General features: G+C 40.3%; 2 protein-coding genes across 2 annotated transcripts in view; one reads left to right on the top strand and one right to left on the bottom strand.

Annotated features, from left to right (window-relative positions):
- Nucleotides 1-13,189, bottom strand: part of cfap221 (cilia and flagella associated protein 221) — a 254,455-nt gene extending 241,266 nt beyond the window's left edge. Inside the window, exon 1 of the mRNA XM_059966334.1 lies at nt 13,172-13,189. The gene's annotated coding sequence lies outside the window, so the exon portion shown is untranslated. The remainder of the gene's footprint in view (nt 1-13,171) is intronic.
- The window catches only part of sctr (secretin receptor), a 51,809-nt gene continuing 31,789 nt past the window's right edge, over nt 7,320-27,339 (top strand). Inside the window, exons 1-3 of the mRNA XM_059966245.1 lie at nt 7,320-7,422; nt 15,575-15,682; nt 26,022-26,125. Of these exons, the coding sequence (XP_059822228.1) occupies nt 7,320-7,422; nt 15,575-15,682; nt 26,022-26,125 (315 nt within the window). The remainder of the gene's footprint in view (nt 7,423-15,574; nt 15,683-26,021; nt 26,126-27,339) is intronic.

Raw genomic sequence — 27,339 nt, 5'->3', positions numbered from 1 at the left:
GACCCTTCCCAAATCCAAGGCATAAATCTCTGACTCCAGCAAATATAGCTCTCCAGGTCATTGAGGAACACAGGCATGCAAACCTCGACAAGGCTGTGGTCTTCTTGGAGGTTGTTGCATATTTGCTAAGGTTATTTTATGTGGAAATAGATATGTTACAAATGACTTCCTTGGAATTGAAGGCACTAGCTTAGACATTCAATATTTGAAAATAACAAGTTCTGAGAAGAAGTAAAATCAGGTAGCAGGAGTGAATTGTTAAGCTAGGTGTACAAGCAGCACACACAAAATGCTGGAGAAACTCAGCAGGCCAGGCTGCATCTATGGAAAAGAGTACAGACAATGTTTCAGGCTGAGACCCTTCAGCAGGACTGGAGAAAAAACAGTTGAGGAGTAGATTTAAAAGGTGGGGTGAAGCGAGAGAGAAAGACAAGGTGAAACCTGAAGGGAGAGGGATGAAGTGAAGAGCTGGGAAGTTTGATTGGTGAAAGAGATACAGGGCCGGAGGAAGGGGAGTCTGATAGAAGAGGGAGCACAGAAGACCATGGAAGAAAGAAAAAGGGGAGAAGCATAAGGGGGACATAATGGGCGGGCAAGAGATACGGTGAGAGAGAACAGAAAATAGGGAATGGTGAAGGTGGGGGGGGGGGCATTATCAGAAGTATGAGAAATCGATGTTCATGCCATCAGGTTGGAGGCTATCCAGATGGAATATAAGGTGTTGTTCCTGCAACCTGAGTGTGGCCTCATAGTGGAATGGGAATGGAAAGTGGAATTGAAATGGGTGACCACTGGGAGATCCTGTGTTTTCTGGCAGGTGGAGTGTAGGTGCTCGGCCAAGCAGTCTCCCAATCTACGTCGGGTCTCACCAACATACAGGAGGCTACATTGGGAGCACCAAACACAGTAAATGGCCCCAACAGACTCAAAGGTTAAGTGTCACCTCACCTGGAAGGAATATTTTGGACCCTGAATAGTCGTGAGGGAGGAGGTGTGAGGGCAGGTGTAACACTTGTTCTGCGTGCAAGGATAAGTGCCAGGAGAGAGATTATGGGGAGAGATGAATAGACAAGAGAATCATGTAGGAAGTGATCCCTGCGGAAAGCAGAAAGTGGGGAGAGAAAGGCGTGTTTCGTGGTTGCAGATGGCCAAGTGTACAGACCTTTCTGGGATATATCACACCAGCATGAGAAATGTTTACTCCCGTTTTCACTGCTTCTCAGCAGGTGGCATAGGCATGTTGAGACTTGATCACACATTTATCAATGGTCCTACAACAGCCATCAATAATCTTGTTTTGACAGTATTTGCAGTAAAACCTTAGGGACCACCTGATTCCTTGTGTATTCTCCATTTACAGGATCCCAGTATATCTTTAGACTGATTGGGGGATCTGATTGCAGTAAGATCAACTTGATCTTGAACAACTTTACGGTGTAATAGGCATAAAGTTTACCTGTAGCAGACCTTAGAGGTGTACGTGGAGTCTTATCAACATTATGGATTATTGTAGGCTGAAGAAAAATGATGCTCCTCATTCTTTCAAAATATATCATAGTCTGTGCTGCTGATTGCTGAACTTAGTTAAATACACCTTTCAATGCTCAAGTACATATGCAAAACTTCCAATCTACATGTTAAAGTATCAATGGTGGCAAAGGTATCATTTGTATTTGTATTTTAATGTGCTACCCTGTGTGGTTGGGTGGAGATGCGTCTCTAATAAAGGGAATGTATGGCGCTCCTTCCCTCCACTAGCCTGCAAGTCACCCTTGGGCAAGGATTAGCACCTGCTTAGACCCCGCCCCACTCCTCCTTTGATCAGGGTCACATGGAAGCTGGTGGTGGATGGGTGTATGAGCAACTAAGCAAATTATAAGTCCTGGTTATGTGACCACTGATGCCAGACAGACAATCTCTGACAATTATTGATAATGGCTGGGGTCACATGTTTTGTAAAAATACTGCCCAGAAGAAGGTGATGGCAAATCACTTCCATTGAAAAATGTTGCCAAGTACAATCACAGTCATGGAAAGACCATGGTTACCTATGTCATATGACACAGCTCATATTGATGATAATGATGGCCCAGTGTTGCATATAGGGAATGAGGATTTTGTGGACAGTGAATTCAGGGCGTGCATGGGGATGTGCAGAGTGTCTGGAGCAGCTCTTATCAGTAGGAATTATGCTGGAAGTTTGCTGAAACATCAGTATAAGATCTAAACTATCAAGTTTGAATCCAAATATCTATTAGGTTGAAACGTCACAACAAAATAATGCACAGAATTATAGTGTATCGATTTAACATTGATTCATCCATAAGGTTACAGCACTAAATAATGCTCTCCACCTTTCAAAACTGAAGGATAATTAGCCGATAAAGTTATTTCACTTAAGGATCTTAGACTTCCATTTATATATTCACTGAACAATTTTGAATGCTAGTATTCACGTATATCAAAATTAATATTGAAAGCTTATGGTTATTATTAACTTCTATGATTTTCAGACTTATTTAAGTTAGGTGTGTAAAATGAGCTTTTCAATAACATTAAGACACATTTTTCACTGGACCTCAGTACATATGACAAAACTAAACCAGTCCACCAATTTCCCTGTAAAAATTTGGCACCATGGTATCTTAAATGTTGTTATTACAGTTTGGGGCATTCTGGAGTTTGGAGTTCATTTCTGGCACTGTTCTGTTCTGGCAACTCCACAGAAAGTAGAGGCATTGGTGAGCTTTCTTGGTTCTGTAGGAGATGTCTGGTACTATGAGAGGTTGTGAGGGATGTGCACTTCCAGAAGTTTGAAACTATTTGTAGTTCCCACTGCAATGCTGCTGATTTGAAGAGGGGTGTGAGTGGTGACAGTTCTCCTGAAGTTCTCCTTGTCTTGCTGACATTGAGGAAGAGGTTATTTGCCTAGCACCAGGCCTCAAGCTCTTCCACCTCCTCACTGTAAGCCATCTCATCGTTTGTTGGTGATGAATCTCACCATTGTTGCTTCATCAGTGAACTTGAATGCAATTATTCAGGTGCTTTGTCATGTAGTCATGTGTAAGTAGCATGTACAGCAATGGACTCAGCACACAACCCTGAGAGAACCCGTGATGAGGATGATGAGAAGGGAGGAGTAGTTGACCTAAAGTCTGTTGATTAGGAACTCCAACACCCAGTTGTACAATGTTGTACTTGGACTGAGAAGTAGGAATTTGTTCACCAAGGTCCCTGGCACAATAGTGTTGAATGCCGAACTGAAATCCAGAATCAGCATTCTGATATGTATCCTGGGCAATGTCCTGGAGGGCTGGCAAGTAGTAATATGGTTCAACTATTCAAGAAGGGAAATAGGAATAATCTTGTGAGTCTCATGTCAGTGACAGGGAAGCCACTAAGGAGGATTCTCAGTGAATATTTCATGAAGCATTTGGAAAACAATGGCTTAATTTCTATGTTTTGATGCTTTAATTAAGGACAGTGAACATGACTTTGTTCAGGGCAAATTGTGTCTTAATAACTTGATTGAGTTTTATGAGGAGGTGACAAAGGTGACTGATGAGTGCTGTCTGCATGCATTTTATCCAGGAACTTCCTAGGCAGCTCATCCAGAAGATTAAGATGTGTTGGATCTATGGTGAATTAATTTAGCAGAAATAGCCATTTAGTTCATCAAATCCACTCCACCAGTTCATCATGACTGGTCCATTTCCCTCTCAACCCCAATATTCTGCCTTCTCCTGATATCCCTTTATGTCCTGACTATTCAAGAATCTTTCAGCTTGTGCCTCAAACATACCCAATGACTTAGCTTCCACAGCCACCTTTGGCAATGTATTCCACAGATTTACCACTCTCTGGCTAAAGATATTCCTCCTCATCTCTGTTCTAAATGGATGCTACTCTATTCTGAGGCTGTGTTCTCTGGCCTTAGACACCACCTCTTCACATGTACCCTTTTGAGGTCCTTCACTATTTGATAGGTTTCAATGAGATCCCCCTTTATTTTTCTGAATTCCAGTGAGTACAAGCTCAGAGTTATTCCAATCCAAGTTGGCTGTTTTGATTCAGAATTGCTGCTGCCAAAAAAAATCATGACATATGTGGATAAACCTGATTCTGTTATGGGTCTCTGTTATGGACTGAGAGTGGGAAAAGGACAAGGAGAGGGGATTTGTGGTTGGAAAAAGGAGAAGGGAGAGGAGAGGGAGCAGGAAGCACCAGAGAGACATTCTATAATAATCAATCTGATTCTGATCCTGATTCAATAAACCAATTGTTTGGAAACAAATGACCTTGCTTGGTGTCTCAGGGCTGAGTGTGCCCAATCCTATGCCTGCCCTCCCCACCACCACTCCCGCCCTGGCACTCCTTCTCTGCCACCTGTTTCACACCCCTCCTATGGTGCTGAACACTCACCGTTCCCAACATCCTTTGCTCCCGCCAGATTTACAAACTCGCTCTCTGCTCCACATTGACAAATACAGTACTGTGCAAAAGTCTTAGACACCCTAGCTAAATATATATATATACCTAAGACTTTTGTATAGTACTGTACCGTGATGGTGGGCCATTTTACCTGTGATTGTACAAAATCTGTGACAGCACAAACTTTGTTGCTGACTTCTCATTGTTTGGAAAGACCCCTGCTAACAGTAAATTCAACAGACATCATTCAATATAGGTACATACATTTGCCTAGTGAAATGACTAGATCATCCACATAATGCACAATGCATCTCCTTCAGCTGATCAGAAATGAACTCAGTGCCCTGGTTGAGGATGATGAAAATGAGTATCATATCATATTATCTTGTCAAGTACACAAGCAAGTATTTATCATGTGAGTGACGGTGCTTCGCCCCTGAAAGAAGTCAAATCCACAGGGAAGTACACCATCTGATCTGCCTCCGCTAACTGCAATATCATCAATTATAATTCCAGCCAGGGGTTCCCAACCTGGGGTCCACAGACCCATTGGTTAATGGTAGGGGTCTGTGGCATGGGAAAAGGTTGGAACCCCAGATTCCAGCACTCTCACACAACATGCTGGCAGAAAACTTTTAAGAAATTATGAACCTCAGCATGAACCTCGGATCTATTAAGTGATTTGGTGCAGCTGCTTATTGCCTGATCCAGCTGAGCTACCAGATATATCCCATAAAACTTATCATTACATTTTATTTACAGGTTATGGTAAGGAGCCAGATATCTGTGCTCTTTCCTTTCAGTGTTTAGTTGACTTATTCTCTGATTGTCATTGCAATATCGATGATCTGTGACTTTAAAAGTTCAAAGTAAATTTATTATCAAAGTACATATATGTCACCATATTCAACCCTGAGGTTCATCTTCTTACAGACATCATCAATAAACCTACAGAATAATAATCATAGCAAATTCAATGAAAGACCTCATCAACTTGGGTGTTCAACCAATGTGCAAAAGACAGCAAACTGTGCAAATACAAAAATAAAGAAATAATACTAATAAATAAATAATCAATAACTATTGAGAACATGAGATGGTGTCCTTGAAAATGAGTCCATGGGTTCTAGGAACGTTTCAATGATGGGGCAAGTGAAGTTGAGTGAAGTTATCCCCTTTGGTTCGAGAGCCTAATGATTGAGGGGTAATGACTGTTCCTGGTGTGTGACTAGTGGTGTGAGCCCTGATGACAGCAGTGAGAAGAGAGCATGTCCTGGGTGGTGGAGAGGTCCCTGATGATGGATGTTGCTTTCCTGCAACAGCATTTCATGTAGATGTGCTCAGTGGTGGGGAGGGCTTTATCTATGATGGACTACTTTTTGTAGGGCTTTCTGTTCCAGGGCATTGGTGCTTCCATACCAGGCTGTGATGCAACCAGTCAATACACTCTCCACCTGTATAAGTTTGTCAAAGTTTTAGATATCATGCCGAATCTCTGCAAACTCCTAAGGGGGTAGAGGTGCTGCCGTGCTTTCTGCTTACTGTTAGTGATCATGTGTTTTGACTTTTCTGACACTGCCAATGAATATCAGAAGACATATCAAAGTTCAAAGTTTAAAGTAAAATTTATTATCAGATTACATATATGTCACCACATATAACCCTGAGATTCAATTTTCTGCAGAGATACTTAGCAAATCAATAGGATAGTAACTATAACAAGATCAATGAAAGATCAACTAGAGTGCAGAAGACAACAAACTGTACAATACAAATATAAATGAATGGGAATAAATAACAACAACATGAGATAATGAGATAAAGATGTTGTGGGAACATCTCAATGAATAGACAAGTGAGTTTAATTATCCCCTTCTGTTCAAGAGCCTGATGGTTGAGGGGTAGTAACTGTTGTTGAACCTGGTCATGTGAGTCCTGAGGCTCCTGTACCTTCTACCTGATGGCAACAGCGAGAAAAGAGCATTGGCCTGGGTGGTGAGCTTTTGTGATGATGGATGCTGCTTTCCTACAACAGAGTTTAGATACGCTCAATGGTTGGGAGGGCTTTACCTGTGATGTACTGGGCAGAGAGTTTATGGCACCTGGAACAGGTAGCTTTACAGTTCTAAATATGTTTTTAAAAAGTTTTAGAATAGATTAAGGATCCGCTGAGATAAAATTACCTGAGGAGTGAGAGGTTACGAGAGTATTACCCCTGTAATATCCACCCTTACTACACCACCCAAGTCTCCAGCAACAAACTGATTTGGCATTCAATACTTTAACTTTGTACAATGCTCCCCACCCCCACTCCATTAAAAAAGTGGTGCCCGAACCTTGCCTGCAGTTGGCTAAGTAATTCATAAACAGATGCTATCTAGATACTCTACAACAGCTTAACTGGGAAGATCATTTTCGCAAACACAATAAATGGAGTCAGCGAGTGCACAGAGAGTGTTTGATTGATTAACCTTTAACAACTGGCAACAATGAGTTTATATTGATCTGTGAAGCACTGAACCACATCAATAAAACAATGGAGGATTTTCATGCAAGCTTTAATATAAATGAGCATTGTTTTTTTCTATGAAGATCATTTTATACGTCTTTAAATCCATAGTTACCATGTTGTGGAATAATTTACTTGATATTGAAAAGCAAATAAGCTTTGATCATTATTGATCATATCATTGTGGAAGTGGAAAATACTTGGATTTATTATACAAAGGAGATCCAAAATACAGTGTTCTCACAATAGTGGGATAACCCAGCAGAGGAAAGCCATACTGGTCAGATCCCTGGCACGGAATCTGGCTCAGTGGCTTAGAGAAGAAGTGAGGTGAGGAGGCAAACTGTAGTGATCTGGAGGTTCTGTGGGTGAGAACAAGATGGTTTGTTGCCTCCCAAGTACCACGATTAGTGACATCTCCGATCAAGTCCACAGCATTCTTAAGCCGGAGGCTGAGCAACCAGAAGCTGTGGTCCATGTAGGTAGGAAGGGTGACCAGGTCCTGCACAGGGAGTTCAGGGAGTTAGGTGCTGAGTTAAAGGGCAGGACCCCCAAGGTTGTGAGCTTTGGATTGCTACCCATCCCACCTGCTAGTAAGACCAGAAAGCTTAACATACGACTAAGGAAGTGGTGCAGGAGGGAGGGCTGTAGCACCCTCTGCAATTAAATCTTCAACTTCCTAACTGGAAGAGTACAATCTGTGTGGATTGGTGATAATAGTTCCCCCTCACTGGTGCACCTCTGGGGTGTGTGCTTATCCCACTGCTCTACTCTTCTATATCATGACTGTGTGGCTAGATGGCTCAAATGCCATCTATAAATTTGCTGATGCTAACATTGTTGGTAAAATCTAGGATGGAGACGAGGGAGCGTATAGGAGTGAGATATACCAGCTAGTTGTGTGGTGTCGCAGCAACAGCCTTGCACTCAATGTCAGTAAGACGAAAGAGCTGATTGTTGACTTTAGGAAGGATAAGATGAAGGAACACAAACCAATCCTCATAGAGGGATCAGCAGTGGAGAGAGTGAGTTATTTCAAGTTGCTGGATGACACTCTGAGGACCTAACCTGGTTTCAACATATCGATGCAAATATAAAGAAGGCAGGACAGCGGCTATACTTCATTAAGAGATTGAAGAGATTTGCCATGTCAACAAATACGATCAAAATCTTCTATAGATGTACCATGCAGAGCATTCTGACAGGTTGCATCACCATCTGGTATGGGAGGGGCCTCTGCACAGGACTGAAAGAAGGTATAGAAAGTCATAAATTTAGTCAACTACATCTTGAGTACTAGCCTCCATAATATCCAAGACATCTTCAAGCAGCAGTGCCTCAGAAAGGCAATGTGCATTAGAAGGGACCCCCATCTCCCAGGGCATGTCCTCTTCTCATTGTTACTGTCAGGAAGGAGGTACAGAAGCCGAAAGGCATACACTCAGTGATTCAGGAACAGCTACTTCCCCTCTGCTATAGGATTCCTAAATGGACAGTGAACCCTTGAACACTACCACACTTTGTAAAAAAATATACTATTTCTGTTTTTGCACTATTTTTAATGCATTCAGTATACGTAGATATAATTGCCGTAATTTATTTATTTATTTTTCCTTTCTATATTATCGTGAATTGCATTGAACTGCTGCTAATAAGTTAACAAATTGTGATAATAAACCTGATTCTGCTTCTGATTCTGATTTTTGGATTACTGGGCTCTCTTGCAGGGAACAGTTTGCACCTGAAATGGAGGGGAACTAATATCCCTGCGGGAGGCTTGGTAGTGCTACATGGGGTGGTGGGTGTTAAAATAGAAATGCAGGGAGATGGGGGCCGAAGTGCCAGAGCAAACAGAGGAGAGGTTGTGGAGAAAGATGATAAGCCTTCATGCAAAGTCAGGAATCGAAAGGTTGAGCATGGTGGGACTAATGTTTTGGGTTGTGTAGACGGTGGATTTAGGTTAATTGGGCAGCCACTTATTTGGGACAACTCTAAAAGAACGAAAACTAATGAGAAAATAGTTGGGATTCCCTTTGTTTATTTGGTACACTATGTTGCTTAATTGGTACAGGAGACTGTTGCTGAACAGTTTCTAACTGGCATCAGTCATGTGCAGTTGTGTGGCCATTAGACACTACACAGTGATTGGAGCAAACAGTTACTAAATAATGTCAGTTACATGTTTCTTTGTTCAAAACTCAGTGATTTCTGTTGGCAAGAAATAAGCAATAAGAGAATTCAGAACCGTTTTGCTCACTGCAGTTTCAAGCATTGAGGCTTGGACATGCCAGAAATGGCCAGAAGAGAAAATGAAATTATTTCACTGTTTCAACAAGTTAGGAACTACAAAGAGTTTGAAGATATTGATAATCATCTTGAATGATACAATGAAAATGAAGATTTGGAGAATGCACTGGGTGTCAGTGATGATTTTGTTTATTTACAGTACATCGAAGACTCAACTAGAGAGAGTGCGATACTAGATCTCTCATTAGGGAATGAGACAGGGCAGGTGATAGAAGTTTGTGTAGGGGAACACTTTGCATCCAATGACCACAAAGCCATATATATGCAAAGACAATGATCTGGTCAGCAGGATGAGGTTCTAAATTGGAGAAAGGCCAATTTTGGTGGTATTAGAAAGGATCTGGTATTTGTGGATTGGGGCAGGCTGTTTTCTGGCAAAGATGTACTTGGTCTTCAAAAGCCTTCAAAAGTGTAATTTTGAGAATACAGAGTTTGTATGTTCCTGTCAGAATGAAAGGCAAGGCTAATAAGTTTATAGAACCTTGGTTTTTGAGAGATATTGAGGCCTTGGTTAAGAAAAAGGAGGTGCCAAGTAGGTATAGGCAGGTAGGAACAAATGAAGCACTTGAAGAGTATAAGAACTGCAAGAAAACACTTAAGAAGGAAACTAGAAGGACTAAAAGAAGGCATGAAGCTGCTCGGCAGACAAGGTGAAGGAGAATCCTGAGGGCTCCTATAGATATATTAAGTGCAAAAGGATAGCAAGGGACAAAATTGTTCCTCTGGAAGATCACAATGGTGATGTGTGCATGGAGCCAAATGAGATGGGGAGATATTAAATGGATTTTTTGCTTCTGTATTTACTCAGGAGATGGTCACAGAATCTAAAGATGTCGGGAAATGCTGCAGCATGGTCATAGACCATATGCAGATTACACAAGAAGAGGTGTCTGAGGCAAATTAGAGTGGATAATTCCCCAGTATCTGGCAAGGTGTTCCTTTGGGCACTATTGCAGAAATTACAAGGGCCTTAGCAGAATTTTTTACAGCATCCTTTGCCACAGGTGAGATGCCAGAGGGTTGGATGATAGCTAATGTTGTTTAAGAAAGGCTCTAAGAATAAGCCAGGAAATGATAGGCTTGTGAACCTGACATCAGTAGTGAGGAAGTTATTGGAAGAATAAACTCTTCTCGGGCTTCCAGCTGGGTACAGGCAGGTTAGGTTTCCTGGATTTTTCATTGGCCCTTCTCAGGGCCCAATTCATTTCCTCCACTTTGTGGCCATTCTGTAGGAACACCATGTGTAATCACCTTACTTCCTTGTGGAGACTCTCTGGGTCCAGCTATTGCTAATTTCTACACGGACATCTTTGAGGAGAGGGTGCTGAATTCATCATCCTTATGCCCCAAATGCTTCTACAGATAAATCATGACACCTTTGTAGTGTGTCCTCATGGACTCCAAGCACTCCAACAGTTCCACAACCATCAGAACAGCATACATCCTAAGATTGTCTCCCATTCCGAGACATTCTAATACAATGTAAACCAAATGGTAGCCTCAGACATTGGAAATCCATTCAAACGAACTTAAACCTCAGCAATAACAGCCACCATCATGCCTCCCAACATAGAACAGTTCTTTCTACTTTGATTAACCCTGAGAAAACTGTTCTGGACTCGGAGAGTCTCAATGAAGAAATAAGAAAATCCTGAAGTTCCTACGTCTTATAAGATACATGACGTTCTTACAGAATAGCTACAAGGTGAACGAAATCAATCGGACCTTTAGAAAGGGCCGACAAAAAATCCAGGAAATGTAACAAGGAGGAGGGACCTGTCGTTACTGCCTGTCTTCACACTGTTTCCACGGTTTCTGGAAGGATTGCCAGGCATTCAAGATGAGGTACTAAATTGAATTAGACATTGGCTTTGTGGGAGATGCTGGACAGCGGTAGCAGATGGTTGTCTCTCTGACTGGAGGCCTGTGACTAGTGGTGTGCTGCAGGGGTTGGTGCTGTTGTTTCTCATCTATATCAATGATCTAGATAATGAAATGGTAAACTGGATCAACCAATTTGTGGATGACACCAGGATTTGGGGTATAATGGATAGCAAGGAAGACTGTAAAAGCTTGCAGCAGTATCTGGAGCACCTGGAAAAATGAAAAGTGGCAAATGGAATTTAAAGCAGTCAAGTATGAGGTTTTACACTTGACAAAGGACCAACCAGGGTAGGTGTTAGAAAGTGATTGCGGGGCACTGTGGAGTGCGGTAGAACAGAGGGATCTGGGGATACAGATCCCATAATTCCTTGAAAGTGGTGTCACAGATAAAAAGGGTAGTAATGAAAGCTTTTGGCATATTGTCCTTCATAGATCAGTTTATTGAGTACAGGAGATAGAACGTTATGTTGAAATTGTATAAGACATTGATGAGGCCCAGTTTGGTGAATTATGTGTAGTTTTGGTCACCTACCTGCAGGAAAGATGTAAATAAAGTTGAAGAGTACAGAGAAAATTTACAAGGATATTGCTGGGTCTGGAGGTCCTGAGTTATAAGCAAAGACTGAATAAGTTAGTACTTTATTCCCTAGAATGTAGAAGATTGAGGAGAGATTTGATAGAGGTATACAAAATTATGAGAGGTGTATATATATATAAAAAAACTAGCTTTTTCTCCAGAGAGGTTGGATGAGACTTGCACTAGAGATCATGGATTAAGGGTGAAAAGTGAAATGTTTAAGGGAAACATGAGAGGGAACTTCTTTACTCAGAGGGTGGAGAGAGTGTGTGGAGTGAACTGCCAATTAAAGTGATGGATGCAGGTTCAATTTCAGCATTTAAGGGAAATTTGGATAGATACATGGATGGGAGAGACATGGAGGGTTATGGCCCGGGTTCAGGTTGATGTGACTAGGGAAAATTGTGCTGTAGTGTTCTGTAACTCTATTATGCGACATTGTGAACAACAAATACATTACAGTAGATTAGAATAAGTACAAGGGAACTGTAGATTCATGAAAAATGTTTATTCAGGTCCTGGATGGTGGGAAGTGTAAAGGTGAAAGCTCAAGTTTTGCATCTTATGGAAGTTACAAGGGATTGGGCTACAGCGTCATTGATAGAGATGGAAGAATGGATCAAGCAGTTATAAATGGAGAGATCCCTTTCAAATTCTGAAAGGAGAAGGTGAAGCAATCTTGCTAGAGTTGGTGGAAAGTGAAATGATATCCCATTGAATTCAGACACTGGTGGGTTGGAAGAAAATGGCCAGGAGATCTCTTCTTACTCTGCTCAAGAGGTGAGGAGTGAGAGCAGAGATGTGGGAAAGGGCTCCGTCCACCAGGGCAGAGGAGAAGTGGAGATCAGGAGGAAGGAAGACATTGCAAAGTAACCGGTGCAGAAAGTCCTATCATCAGAACAAATGCAGCTGGGACAGGGCAACTGGGAGAATGCAATGGGGAATATTGGGTCAGGAGAGGATTTTGATGGCCCAGTGACGTGGGCCCCCTATTGTATAGGGATAGACTAATTAGGACCATAGTCATGTTCATGCACCATGGCTACATTGAGCTAAGCTGAACCATTCCACTGCTATTGTGAAGTCTAAGGTACTACCTGTCTGTTAATGAGTGATAATGCGAGGGAATGAAGGTAAAATTGTGTCATTTAAAGAAATATCTAATTGTTATGATAATATTTTGAGGTTATTATATTTGTGATTACAGTTTTAACACTGAAATCAACAACCAAAACAAATCCTTAAGAAATAACTACCTGTGTAAAACCTCTGGCAAATGTAACTTAACTCTTGGTAACTGTTGTGTATTTAATGTTTCAGTGATGTTTGAGTAATATTGTAAGCGTGTTGTTGATTAGGCATTCTTGTTCATTTAAATTATTCATTATGGGTTATATGTAAAAATAACATGACATAACCCCATGATACGTGCGCACCCCACTTAAAGACAAAGATAGACTCACATTTCAGACTCTCGTGTCTTCCTTTGAATTAGTTTAATGTTTTGAAGCTACAAAATATAACAGTAACCAACGTCAATACAAAATTGATTAAAAATTATTACAGTGTGCTGAGAGAAACTATGAGGCTCTATGATTAATTTTAAAACAAGCCTTGAACTGAAGGAAAATGTTCATATCCACAAAATCAGGATGGATTTGGAATTTGACCATGGTGTACTTCTCCAAGCTCTTGCAGGGCCAACAAAAAAATCACAAAGGTGGTTGCAGCAAATGTCTTTCTGTCCACTAGCCTTTAAAGTAGGAGTCATCGGAAAAATTTCAGAATGGTGGCAAAATCACTTTTCCCATTGAAACATTTTTGTTGCCTTAATAATATTTGGAATGAAATTTTTAAATCAATCAGTTCATGGATTTGCAGCAAGCAGGCAGGAAGGAGATTGCACAACAAAGGCAGGATTGCAATTATCAAATTGTCAGTACTGTCTGATAAGGAGGACTCAGATGAAACTTAAGCAAATGCAAAAAACTATTAAAAGTACTGGTGCACTGAATGAAATATGTTAAAATCTATCCACAGAAGACTATAGATTTACTTCCAAGAACTCATTGTCTCGTGATCTCGAACTTATTGCTTATTTATTTATTATTATTTTGTTTTCTTTCGTATTTAGACAGATTGTTGTCTTTTGCACAACAAAGGACTGTTTGTCCCTATTGTGCAAATGCAAAAAGAAGAAACAATAATATAAATATATAAGCAACAAAGTTGAAGAACATGAGATGAAAAATCCGTGAAAGTGAGACCATAGGTTGAGGGAACATTGGTTTTAAATTCAACATTTCTTGTACTTACTGTGAATGCCTGCAAGCAAATGAATCTCAGGGTTGTTTATGGTGACATGTTTGTACTTTGATAGTAAATTTACTTTGAACTTTGCATAATATTTAAATTAATGTACTGTTTGCAAGAGAATTGTGACAGGGTGATTGACCGAACAATTAGGGATTGATGAGATCCTTTGGACAATCACTCTGTGTGTGCTTTCAGAGAGGTTCAAAGGTGGGTGTCAATATCCCTCATGATCTAACCTGGACCCAACATATTGATACAACCATAAAGAATGCAAGAAAGTGCCTATATTTCATTAATAGTTTGAGGAGATTTGGCATGGCACCAAAAACACTCACAAATTTCGACAGATGTACCATGGAGAGCATTCTAACTGGCTGAATCACCGTCTGGTATGGGGCTGGGCTACAGCACATGATTGAATTAAGCTGCAGACAGTTGTAAACTTAGTCAGCTCCAGCATGGGCACTAGACTCCGTAGTATCCAGACGTCTTCAAGGAGCGATGCCTCAAAAAGGTGGCATCCTTCATCAAGGACCGCCATCACCCAAGACGTACCTTGACTTCATCACTACCATCAGGAAGGAGGTGCAGAAGCCTGAAGACACACACTCAATGATTCTTCCCCTATGCCATCTGATTTCTGGATGGACATTGAACCCACAAACACTACCTCACTACTTTTTTTTTGCACTACTTATTTAATTTAACTATTTTATATATATATATATATATACTTGCTGTAATTCACATTTTTGCTCTCTATTATGTATTACATTATACTACTGACACAAAGCTAACAAACTTCATGACAGATGGCGATTTTAAATCTGATTCTGATATGAGTCAAAGTTACAGTTATTGTGATGGATTAAAACTGTATGATATTGTACGTGGCCCCTATTAGTGTATAGAATGTAAGTATTTGAATCTTATGATTTTTGGCAGTTTCTTGTAGTATCTTTTAATTTTTCAATGACTTTTCATACTGTAATTTATTTATGACACATTTTTCAGTCTTCATAAACTTTAAACAAGAGCCTGGGTTGTCCTGCTCTGATATCTCCAAAGAGTTTTTATCACATCTAGGTGGATTCAGAGGATAGGTGTGAGGGAGAACTAAATGCACTGAAAAAGATCACGGGGAAATTTCATCTTTTCAAATTCTCTGCTTGAATTATTTGGACTAATTCCTCTGACTTTCATTGTTCACTCAAACACCATAAATCCTGTTTCAGTTCCCAAACTCATTGTGTAAGTAATATCTTCTTAGGGGAAAGAATTATTTTTAATGGGTCAAGACATCAGGTGTTCATAATACAAATTAGAATAATTGGAATGGATAGAAATTTTACAAACATTAAATGTGGAAACAGTTTACTGTAAGTGGACAATCATAGGTGAACTAGATTTATTCTTTAAGATATTAATATGTTTGTAGTGAAGGATAAAAGCTTATTTTAGATGGACAAGCACGGGTGAACTATGTTTATTCTTTAAGAACACCATTTGGTCTAAGCACTTTTTCTCTGCTTCTGTTTATATTACACCAGGGTGTGATGGCATGTGGGACAACATGACATGCTGGCCCTCCTCCTCGTTGGGAAAAACTGTTGCTGTACCTTGTCCCAAGGTGATTTATCTTTTGACTCATAAAGAAGGTAAAAAAAATGGCAAATAACTCATTTTTTAAACTAAAGTTTCATCCCAAAGTATTAAATGAGAAATCCAATTTATTTTCATATTTTCTTCTGAACAAATACTTTTTCTTTCCAGATAAATTTTATAATATTCTTATAGTTTCTGTTTCATTACCACACATTAAAAGTGGAACAATATGATTGAATTCCAGCTGATAGTATGAATATCAATTTCTCCTTCTGGTTAAAAAATTCCCTGCCGATCTCCTCTTCGTCTGGCCCCCACTTTGGATCTCCTCTTCTCACCTGCCTATCACCTCTCCTGGTGCCTCTCCTCCTTCCCTTTCCCCTATGATCCACTCTTCTCTCCTATCAAATTCCTTCCTCTGCAGCCCTTTACCTTTCCCACCCACCTGTCTTCACCTATCACATTCTAGCTGTCTTCCTTCTCCTCACCTATCTTTCTATCCTGATGTCTTCCCCTTTCTCTTTCAATCCTGAAAAAGGGTCTTGGCCCAAGACATTGACTGTTTCATGCTGCCTGACCTACTGAGTTCCTCCAGCATTTTGTGTGTGTTGTCCGGGATTTCCAGCGTCTGCAGAAACTCTTGTGTTTGTGATGGAATACCTCTGACAACTGCTGTTGACAACAGGTCAAATACAGACAAGAAGTAAAAGTCACCTTAGTCAGAAACCAGCAGATTCACTATAACTGATCAAACAACCTGTTCGAATATCTTTTGCAAATTGATCAAAGCTGGAGTCAGTGCTGTCCCTAGTGTTTGCTTGCAGAAGGCAAGCTGTATTGTGTTAGCAGATTTCTGCAACATTCACGGACTCAGCATCTTGGATATATTGTTTTGTGTGACTGTATTTCACTGATATATGTGCCTTGTGTTATCTGTTGGTATGTGTGTTGCACCTTGTGCTTGGAGTAACACTGTTTTGTTTGGCTCTATTCATGGGTATTCATGTATAGTTGAATGACAATTAAGCTTGAACTTTGAAATATATTGTGTGCTAATGGTAGAAGGAATACTCAAGCAGTCTCTTCAATGGTATTGAATTTCTTGAGGGCTGTTGGAGCTGTACTAACCATACAAATGGTGTGTATTTGATCACACTCATGACTTGTTCCTTGGTAAACTGGTTTATTATTGCCAGAGAATAACTGCTTCTCTAATAAATGTTTATTTAGACATCAAATTTCATGATCTCATGATGATGAGTTCTCAGTCATAGTAGATGGAACCATGGTGTCATGGCAGAACTGACAGTTCCTTGGGAAGACCGGATTGAAGAGGTGTTTGAGTATAAGAAAGCAAAGTACCAGGAGGGGTTAGAGAAATGCCAGAGATGGGGTGGGGGTCACGACACGAGTCTGTGGAGGTGGGGTGTAGAGGTTTTTCTGATGTTTGGTAGAACCTACCCTCTCCTTGGCATTTATGGGGTCTGCAAAGAGAAGAGCCAACAGGATCAACACAGAGGCTGCTGAACGGGCCTCACGATAGCTCTGGATCAAGAGGTGTGACCCGTGGACCAATGCTGCTGGGACACAAGCCAGGGTCTGATCAACCCTGGCTAGGTCGCCTGGGTGTTGAAACACCCCATGACCCCAGGCTACATCACTGATAATATGCACCAGCACGTCTAATGTTGTATCTCAACATCATTAATAGTGGAGCTACTTAATAAGTTTTAGTATTTGGAAACACTTATTATTTTGGAAACATGACAGGCAGTTTGCACATTATGCCAACAAATAACAAACAAATTAATAATAAGATTGACTTTTTCAGATGTTAAATTGAGAGATGAAAGTTGACCAGAACATTGAAAGAATTGACCCTCTTTGCTTCTATTGGACTTTATGTTTATGTGACAGAGCAGATGGAACTTCAGTTTAATGTTGTTTCTGAAATGCTCCACTTCCAATATAATGGCACTCCTTCAATTTTATAGTCAAATTCCAGTTTAGATTATGTGCTTGTTTCTTTCTGTGATATGAATACACATTCTGCTTATTTACAGGCATAAATGCCTTCAACGCATCAAAGCTGATTTTAATAATACTGGCAATATTTGATAGATTGTCTGGGGAACGTGGGGAATTAATACATAGAGTCATTGAAAAGTACAGCACTGACTCAGGCCCTTCAGCCCATCTAGTCTGTGCCAAGCCATTTAAACTGCCTACTTCCAACAAACTCCATCAAGACCATAGCCGTCCCATAAACCTACCATCCATGTACCTATCCAAATTTCTCTTAAACATTGAAATCGGTGTTTCCGGTGATGTCATCATCGAGAATGGCAGCTTAAGTCACTAGCTCCTCTGGAAAAACGCGTATTAAGCCCCGTTAACCCATCAAGTACAGTATTTTTCGAAAAATATTTGAATTGAAAAGAGGGGCAAGAATGGGGAAAAGGAATGGAAATTAAAAGAGCGACACTGTAGAGTCTGCGGCCGAGAGGAGTGCAGCAAGCAGCTCTCCTACCCGACCACGAGCTAGCGAGGCTGACACTGGGCCTCGTTCAGGTGAAGCGGCAAATATGATCGAAATTCTGAAAGAGATACGGGAGATCCAGAAAGAAATAAAGCAGCAGCTACATGATATTAAGTCAGAGCTCGCCAACGTCAATCAAAAAATAGTGGTGGCAGGGACTCAAATTGACAAGGTGGAAGATCGCGTTCAAAACGTGGAACGGATACTGAGTAAGATGATAAAAATATTAAATCACCAAGAAGGTAAACTGCTTGACCTGGAAGGAAGATCACGGCAGAATAATATCAGAATATACAATGTTCCTGAAGGAGTAGAGGGCTGGTCTATGACGGAGTTTGTAGGAAAGTTGCTGCGGGACGTGCTGGAGCTTCACTCAACTATGGAGCTGGAAATTGAGAGAGCGCATTGTGTGCTCGTCCTGAAGCCTACCCGAAATAGAGCAGATAAGCCATGCTTAATAATAATTAAATTCCATCAGTACAGTACCAAGGCGGAGATTCGACGAAGGGCCTGGTGTAAGAAGAGGGTGTTTTAGACGATAAATTAATATATTTCGACCAAGATTACACCCCCCCCCCCGCAGTCCTGTAGAATTGTAAAGAATACTCTGAAGTAAAGCGAATACTAAAGCAAGAAAGGATTAGATTTCAAACTCTGTACCCTGCTAAACTTTGAGTGTTTTATGAAGATGGGACGCGGTTGTACCAGACAGTGGAAGAGACGACTACAGACATGAAGGCCAGAGGGTTGCCCATCAATGTGACCAAACTGAGGGAAAGCCTGGCTGAGGAATTATCCCGCTCTGCTTGGGAAATAGTGCGAGAATCGAGAAGGCAGGAGACGGGAGGAGGCAAAGAGAAGTATATCAGGAAGAGACCGGGAGTCTTCCAAAGGCAGCCCTCATCCCCTCCAGAAATACCATAAGGTTTGGCTAACTTTTAAAATGTTGAGAAGCTAAACGGAAGCAAAAGTAGATGGTGATATATCTATCTCAAGAAATAATTATTACAATGTGGATTTTATATAACTTAGTTGTTATTCTCTATTCACTCACTTGCTCCTTTTTCCCCACCAAAATGAGAATATATATATATGAGTATGTATGTAATATGTATGTATGTATGTGTGTATATATATATATATATATATATATGTGTGTGTGTGTGTGTGTGTATATATATAGGAAGAGTACACAGGGAAATCTTTTCTGTGTAATGGATTTGTTCACTGACTTTTATGAATACTGTAGTGGGGGCCCTCAACTCAGAAGTAGGAGGGGTTATCCCCCACAGCTAGACATTTCCTCTAGCTCAACGCAGGGTCAACCACTAGAGACCTCAGCCTTGGAATCACACATTTGTTGCCATTTTTGTTATTATTTGCATTTCTTGGTTTTTATTTGTTCAGGGAATAGATCGATTAAGTTTTATTCTGCTAATTTCAATGATACACTGACAGATAAATACAGATGGTAAGAGCAAAGTAAAATTCATTTCTTTTAATGTCAATATGCTATTAAATCCAATCAAACGTAATAAAATTTTATCCAAAATGAAGAAAGAACAAGCCCATGTAGTATATTTACAGGAAACTCATTTAAGTGATAATGAGCATAGAAAACTAAAGAGAATGGGCTTCACTAATTTGTTTTTCTCCTCATATAAAACAGGACATAGGACAAGAGTTGCTATTCTTATCTCCAGTAAGCTAAATTTTGAAGAAGTATTCAAAATGTGAGATAAAGAGGGCAGATATATTCTGGTAAGGGGGAATATAGATGGAAATTCAGTTACTCTATTGAATATATACACCCCCCCCCCGGGAAGTGATATTGGTTTCTATCAGAAATTACTGATATTATGGTAGCAGAAACAGAAGGTCTCCTGATGTGTGGGGGAGACTTAAATTTACAATTACAACCAAACTTAGACTCTTCCAATAGAAAAACCTATGAAACAAAATCCTTACATAAGAAAGTTAATACACTTTTTGAGGATGTTGGTTTAATTGATATATGGAGGGACCTTTTCCCTGACAGAAGGGATTACACTCATTATTCTTCTCTCCATTCTGTATATACAAGAATAGACTATTTCATAACATTTGGAAAAGACAAAGACAAAATAAACACCTCTGGAATTGGGACAATAGATGTAAGTGACCATGCACCTATATATTTATCTGTTGATTTTGACCTACAAAATAGGCTGAAGGAACTAGAGAAGAAGCACAAATTGAATTTGGCACAGGATACATTAGGGAAAATTAAAAGAATTAGGAATGAAATTAATAGTTTGGCTACGCAAAAAATCAGGAAAAATTTAATGTTTCTGAAACAGAGACATTATGAAAGTGGATCAAAGTCTATGAAAATACTGGTGTGGAAACAAGCAGTGATCATAACATGATAAGTTTTTATCTACAATTTGAGAGGGATAGGGGCAGATCAGAGGTGTCAGTGTTGCAATTAAATAAAGGAGACTACGGAGCCATGAGGGAAGAGCTGGCCAAAGTTAAATGGGCGTTTGCCCTGGCAGGAAAGACAGTGGATCAGCAGTGGCAGATATTCTTGGGCATAATACAAAAGATGCAAATGCAGTTCATTCCAATGAGAAGGAAGGATTCAAAGAGGGGGAAGGGGCCACAGTGGTTGACAAAGGAAGTCAGAGATTGTATACCATTAAAGAAAAAGAAGTATGACAGGGCTAAGATGAGTGGGAATACAGATGATTGGGAAAGTTTTAAGGAACAGCAGATCTTAACTAAAAAAGCAATACGGAGAGAAAAAATCAGGTATGAGCTCAGTCTAGCCAGGAATATAAAAGGGGATAGCAAAAGCTTTTTTAGCTATGTGAAGAGAAAGAAGATAGTTAAGAACAATGTTGGCCCCTTGAAGAATGAATTGGGAGAAATTGTTATGGGAAACAGGGAAATGGCAACAGAATTTAATGCATACTTTAGATCTGTCTTCACCAGGGAGGACACAAGCAATCTCCCAGATGTATGGATGGGCCAGGGTCATAAGATATCAGAGGAATTGAGACAGATTGACATTAGGAAAGAAACTGTGATGAGTAGACTGGTAGGACTGAAGGCTAATAAATCCCTGGGTCCAGATGGTCTGCATCCGAGGGTTCTAAAAGAGGTGGCTCAGGAAATTGCGGATGCATTGATAATCATTTTCCAATGTTCCTTAGATTCAGGATCAGTTCCTGAAGATTGGAGAGTGGCTAATGTTGTCCCACTTTTCAAGAAGGGAGGGAAGGAGAAAATGGAGAACTATCGCCCTGTTAGCCTAACGTCAGTCGTGGGGAAGATGCTTGAGTCCATTATTAAGGACGAAATAGTGGCACATCTAGATGGCAGAAATAGGATTAGGCCGAGCCAGCATGGATTTACCAAGGGCAAATCATGCTTGACTAATCTGTTGGAGTTTTTTGAGGGTGTAACAAGGATGTTAGACGAGGGTAAGCCAGTAGATGTTGTGTACCTAGATTTTCAGAAGGCATTCGATAAGGTGTTACATAGGAGATTGGTGAGTAAAATCAGAGCTCATGGCATTGGGGGCAGGGTTTCAACATGGATAGAAAACTGGTTGGCAGATAGAAAGCAAAGGGTAGCAGTGAATGGGTGTTTCTCAGACTGGCTGGAGGTGACTAGTGGGGTACCACAGGGCTCTGTATTGGGACCACAGCTCTTTACAATTTATGTCAACGATTTAGATGAGGGCATTGAAAACTATATCAGCAAGTTTGCTGACGATACTAAACTGGGTGGCAGTGTGACATGCGAAGAGGACGTGAGGAGAATACAGGGAGACTTGGATAGGCTGAGTGAGTGGGCAGATACTTGGCAGATGTCATTCAATGTGAATAAATGTGAAGTTATCCACTTTGGAAGCTGGAACAAGAGGGCAGAGTATTGTCTGAACGGTGTCGAGTTAGGTAAGGGAGAAATGCAAAGAGACCTAGGAGTCCTAGTTCACCAGTCAATGAAGGTGAATGAGCAAGTGCAACCAGGCAGTGAAGAGGGCAAATGGAATGTTGGCCTTTGTTACAAGGGGAATTGAATACAAGAGCAAGGATGTTCTTTTGCATTTGTACAGGGCCCTGGTGAGACCACACCTGGAATATTGTGTACAGTTTTGGTCTCCAGGTTTAAGGAAGGACATTCTGGCAATTGAGGAAGTGCAGCGTAGATTCACTAGATTGATTGCTGGGATGGCAGGGCTGTCTCACACAGAGAGATTGGAGAGATTGGGCTTGTACACGCTGGAATTGAGGAGATTGAGAGGGGATCTGATTGAAACGTTTAAGATAATTAAAGGATTTGATAGGATTGAGGCAGGAAATATGTTCCAGATGTTAGGAGAGTCCAGTACCAGAGGGCATGGATTGAGAATAAGAGGTCAGTTATTTAAAACAGAGTTGAGGAAGAGCTTCTTCTCCCAGAGAGTTGTGGAGGTGTGGAATGCACTGCCTCGGAAGACGGTGGAGGCCAATTCTCTGGATGCTTTCAAGAAGGAGCTGGATAGATATCTGATGGATAGGGGAATCAAGGGATATGGGGACAAGGCAGGGACTGGGTATTGATAGTGAATGATCAGCCATGATCTCAGAATGGTGGTGCAGACTCGAGGGGCCGAATGGTCTACTTCTGCACCTATAGTCTATTGTCTATTGTCTATTGAAACTGAAAAAAAAAGATAGCAGAAAATACAATTCATAGAATTAGGGACCCAAGAACGAATATGATAAAAAATAAGCTAAGTGAAATTCAAGAAGCTTTTGAAGTGTTTTACAAAACTCTATATTCCAAAGTTCCAGGGGGAACCATAACCCAGAATGACACCTTCTTGAATTCTCTAGAGTTACCCACTTTAAGCGAAGAACAAAATAGAAGGATGACTGCTGACATAACTGAAGTTGAATTAAAAGCTGCAATTAGTAGGCTTAAGTTAAGCAAGTCACCTGGATCAGATGGGTATATGGCAGAGTGGTACAAAGAATTTAAAAATGAGTTAATTCCTGTTTTACTCCCCACACTGAACTGGGCTCTAAAAAAGGCACAAATGCCACCCAGTTGGAAGGAAGCGATAATCTCAGCTATACCGAAAGAAGGCAAGGATAAAATGGATTAAACTCAATGGATATTTATCAAATAGTCTTACCCTAGAAAGGGGCACGAGACAGGGTTGTGCATGGTCACCGCTACTCTTCGCATTATATCTGGAACCATTAGCTCAATACATCAGACGAAATTAAGATATCAGGGGAATTACTATTAAAGGGACAGAGCATAAATTGGCTTGTTACGTGGATGACATTTTGATCTATTAGGGAAACCAACATACTCTTTACATAAATTGATGCAATCCTTTGAACAATATGGTCAATTATCAGGATACAAGATCAACATAGATAAAACCCAATTACTTTCATATTACTATAGCCCACCAAGAGAAATTAAAGGTAGATAACCCTGGGCATGGCACATAGAGTCTTTCAAAATATTTGGGCATCGTTATGCCAAAAGATTTGGCAAAGTTATCAGAATGTAATTATTAGCCTTTATATGAAACATTAAGGAAGATGTGGCAAGATGGAACCTGATTCCTTTTCTCAGTCTCAATCCAAGGATTGAGTCTATTAAAATGAATATACTGCCCAGACTGTTATATCTCTTTCAGACCCTACCAATAGAGATTATTCAAAATCAATTCAATGAATGGAACAAGATGTCATCAAAATATATTTGGCAGGGTAAAAGGCCTAGAGTTCATCTTAAAACTTTGCAATTAGCAAAGGAAAAGGGGGAGGATGGGGCCTACCTTCTCTTAGAGATTATTATTTTACAGCACAGTTGAGAGCTGTGATATGTTGGTGCAACCCATCATATGATGCTCAATGGAAAAACATTGAGGAGCGGGTACTTCCCATCCCCATACGAGCAATTTTAGCTGATAACAACCTGCAAAGGTACATAAATACTATTGATAACCCATGGGTGAAATTGACTCTTAAAATATGGAAAACTACTATAAAAGAATATAATCTAGAGGGAGATATTGCAATTCTTAAATGGTGTGCATATGACTCGGACTTTAGACCAAATAAATTGGATGCTAGATTTAAGGACTGGACAGCTAAAGGAATAACAGTTCTTTGCAACATAATGAAAGAAGGAACACTGTTCAGTTTTGAAATGCTTAAAGAGAAACACTTACTAGAAAAACGAGATTTCTATCAGTATTTACAGCTGCGTGAATATGTTAATAAGATGCTTAAAAGTGTAACCAAGGCAAGTACATGCTTGATAGAGCTATTTAGAAAAGCATATAATTCAGATAATGGTAGTGGAATAATTTCAAGCATGTATAAGGAGTTGACAAATCTTAAAACACATTCAACTTCATACATTAAAACAAAACGGGAGAAGGAAGGAGGGATAATTATATCTGTGGAAGAATGGACAATAGTATGGAGGTATCAATGGAAGTGTACCAGTTCACAGAAATGGAGGGAGTTTGGATGGAAAAACTTGATAAGATATTTTATTACACCCTCTCAGAAATCCCATTATGATAGTAACCTCCCTGTTTGCTGGAGAAATTGTGGAAATTAAAATGCAAATCATCATCTTATTTTTTGGGACTGCCCTGTTATCAAAAACTATTGGAGGGGGATACACAAAGCCCTACAGGACATCTTTAAATGTGAAATACCCTTAGAGAGTAAGACCATATATTTTGGATATATACCTCGAATGGTTGAAAAGAGATAAATATTTAATGAATATACTGTTGGTGGCTGGTAAAAAGACTCTTACTAGGAAATGGTTATTACAGGAGAGCCCAACTTTAAATGCATGGATGGAAATTACAATGGACATTTACAAAATGAACAAAATAACAGCATCATAAGCTGGAACGATTTGATTCATACTGGGAAAAGTGGTTTAACTACATAATGCCTCATAGGCCTGATTTTATTCTCACAAATCAATGAATATGTTGTTAAAAAAATCATTCCCTACTCATACATAGTTCTTTCCTTTTGCTTGTTTTTCATTTCTGCTCTTTTCTATAAGCGTATACCTCAGATAAATACATTGTGGAGATTTGTGATATATATGATTATATGATATATATGTACAATGTCTGAAATACATCTTATGGAAATGTTTGTGTGATGATGAACTTCAATAAAAAAATAAATTACAAAAAAAACATTGAAATCAAGTTTGTATGCACCACTCGTGCTAGTAGCTTGTTCCACACTCTCACAACCCTCTGAGTGAACGTATTACCCCTCATATCCCCCTTAAACTTTTCACCTTTCACCCTTAACCCATGACATCTAGTTGTACCCAACCCCAGTGGAAAAAGCCTAGTACTGTAATATCTTTCTCCCAAACATGAGGAAGATCTGTGGATGTGAGAAACCCAAAGCAACACACAAAATGCTGGAGGAACTCTGCAAGCCAAGCAGTATCTATGGAAGAGAGTAAACAGTTGATGGTTTGGGCCAAGGCCCTTCATTAGGACTTCATGAGTAAAATGGAATGACCCTTTGGGTAGCCAGTGGCAGATGGTATTTTTGAAAACTTATTTTAAACTCTTGGAAGGCTTGAACTCATAAACACTGCCTCAATTCTTTTTTTTTGCTTTTTTGCACTACCTATTTGAATTGAACTATTTAATACGCATAGGTATACTTACTGTAAATCAGTTTTTTTTATTTATCATGTATTGCATTGTACTACTGCTGTAAAGTTAACAAAGTTAACAAATTTGCTGATGATATTAAATCTGATTCTGAGGCTGATTGAGTTCTGTTTACAATTTTCGTCAGGCTTTCTTTACCGAAACTGTACAAGTGAAGGTTGGTCAGATACATTCCCTGGATACAAAGCCGCTTGTGGATATGATGCGAATGATACCACAAATGACATCAAGGTGAGATTGCAGAAAGACAAATGCCTGTCTTCTTGTTGGCTACATGCAACAGTCCCTGTTCCAAACCTCATCCTATACTACTCCCCAATTATTTCTCCATTACGATGGCTGCACCTTGCACCTGTACGGAACTCATCAATTTTATCACCTTTACTGCCAACCTCCACCCTGCTCTCAGATTTACGGGACCATTTCTAACACTTCTTTCCCTTTTCTACATCAGGAAACAAGCTATCCACTGATATTTATTATAAGCCCACCAACTCCCACAGCTATTTAGACCTTGTCTCCTCCCATCCTTTTTCTTGTAAGATTGTCATTCTTCTCTCTCAGTTTCACCATCTCTGCCACACCTGCTCTTAAGATGAGGCTTTCTATTCCAGGATATCTGAAATGTCCTCCTTTTTCAGGAAGTATAGTTTCCCTTCTTCTGTGATTGATGGAGCCTAATCACACAACTCTTCTGTTTTCTCATACGTCTGTTCTTACCCTGCCTCCTTCTAAAGTAGGGGCTCCCAACCTGGGGTCTATGGACCTCTTGCTTAATGGTATTGGTCCATGGTATTAAAAAAGATTGGGAACCCCTGTTTGAGATAGAAAAAAGAGGTTCCTTGTCACTGCCGTTCACCCTATCAGTCCCCAAATCCAGCATGCCATTCTTCATCATTTACACCTGCTGTAAAGTGATCCCACCACCAGTCACACCTTTCATCACCACCGCTTTCTCCTTCAACAGGAACCACTCCCTCCATGACACCCTAGTCTATTCATCCCACCAAACCCACATCCCACCTTACCCTCTGCTCTTTTCCCCATCCTTGCGTAGGTATTACACTAGTCCTTGCACCCTCTCCCTCACCGCCATCTGGGGATGTAAACAGTCCGTCCAGGTAAGACAAGGATTCACATGCATCTTCTCCAATCTCGCCTACTGCATTCAGTACTCCCAATGTGGCCTCCTCTACATCGGCGAGACCAAGCACAAAACTTGGTGCAACACACACAAAATGCTGGTGGAACGCAGCAGGCCAGGCAGCATCTATAGGGAGAAATGCTGTCGATGTTTCAGGCCGAGACCCTTCGTCAGGACAAAACTTGGTGGCTGCTTTGCAGAACAATACTGTATGCATGGTCCACCGTGGCCATTCCAAGCTCCCAATTGCAGACCATGTCAGCTTTTTTTTCTCAATCCCACATTCTCCTGTCTCCCCTGG

This window comes from Hypanus sabinus, chromosome 4 (assembly GCF_030144855.1).
Source record: "Hypanus sabinus isolate sHypSab1 chromosome 4, sHypSab1.hap1, whole genome shotgun sequence".
In the NCBI taxonomy this organism is placed as follows: Eukaryota; Metazoa; Chordata; class Chondrichthyes; order Myliobatiformes; family Dasyatidae; genus Hypanus; species Hypanus sabinus.
The sequence above is the reverse complement of the archived record's forward strand: the minus strand, read 5'-3'. Positions and strand labels throughout refer to the sequence as shown.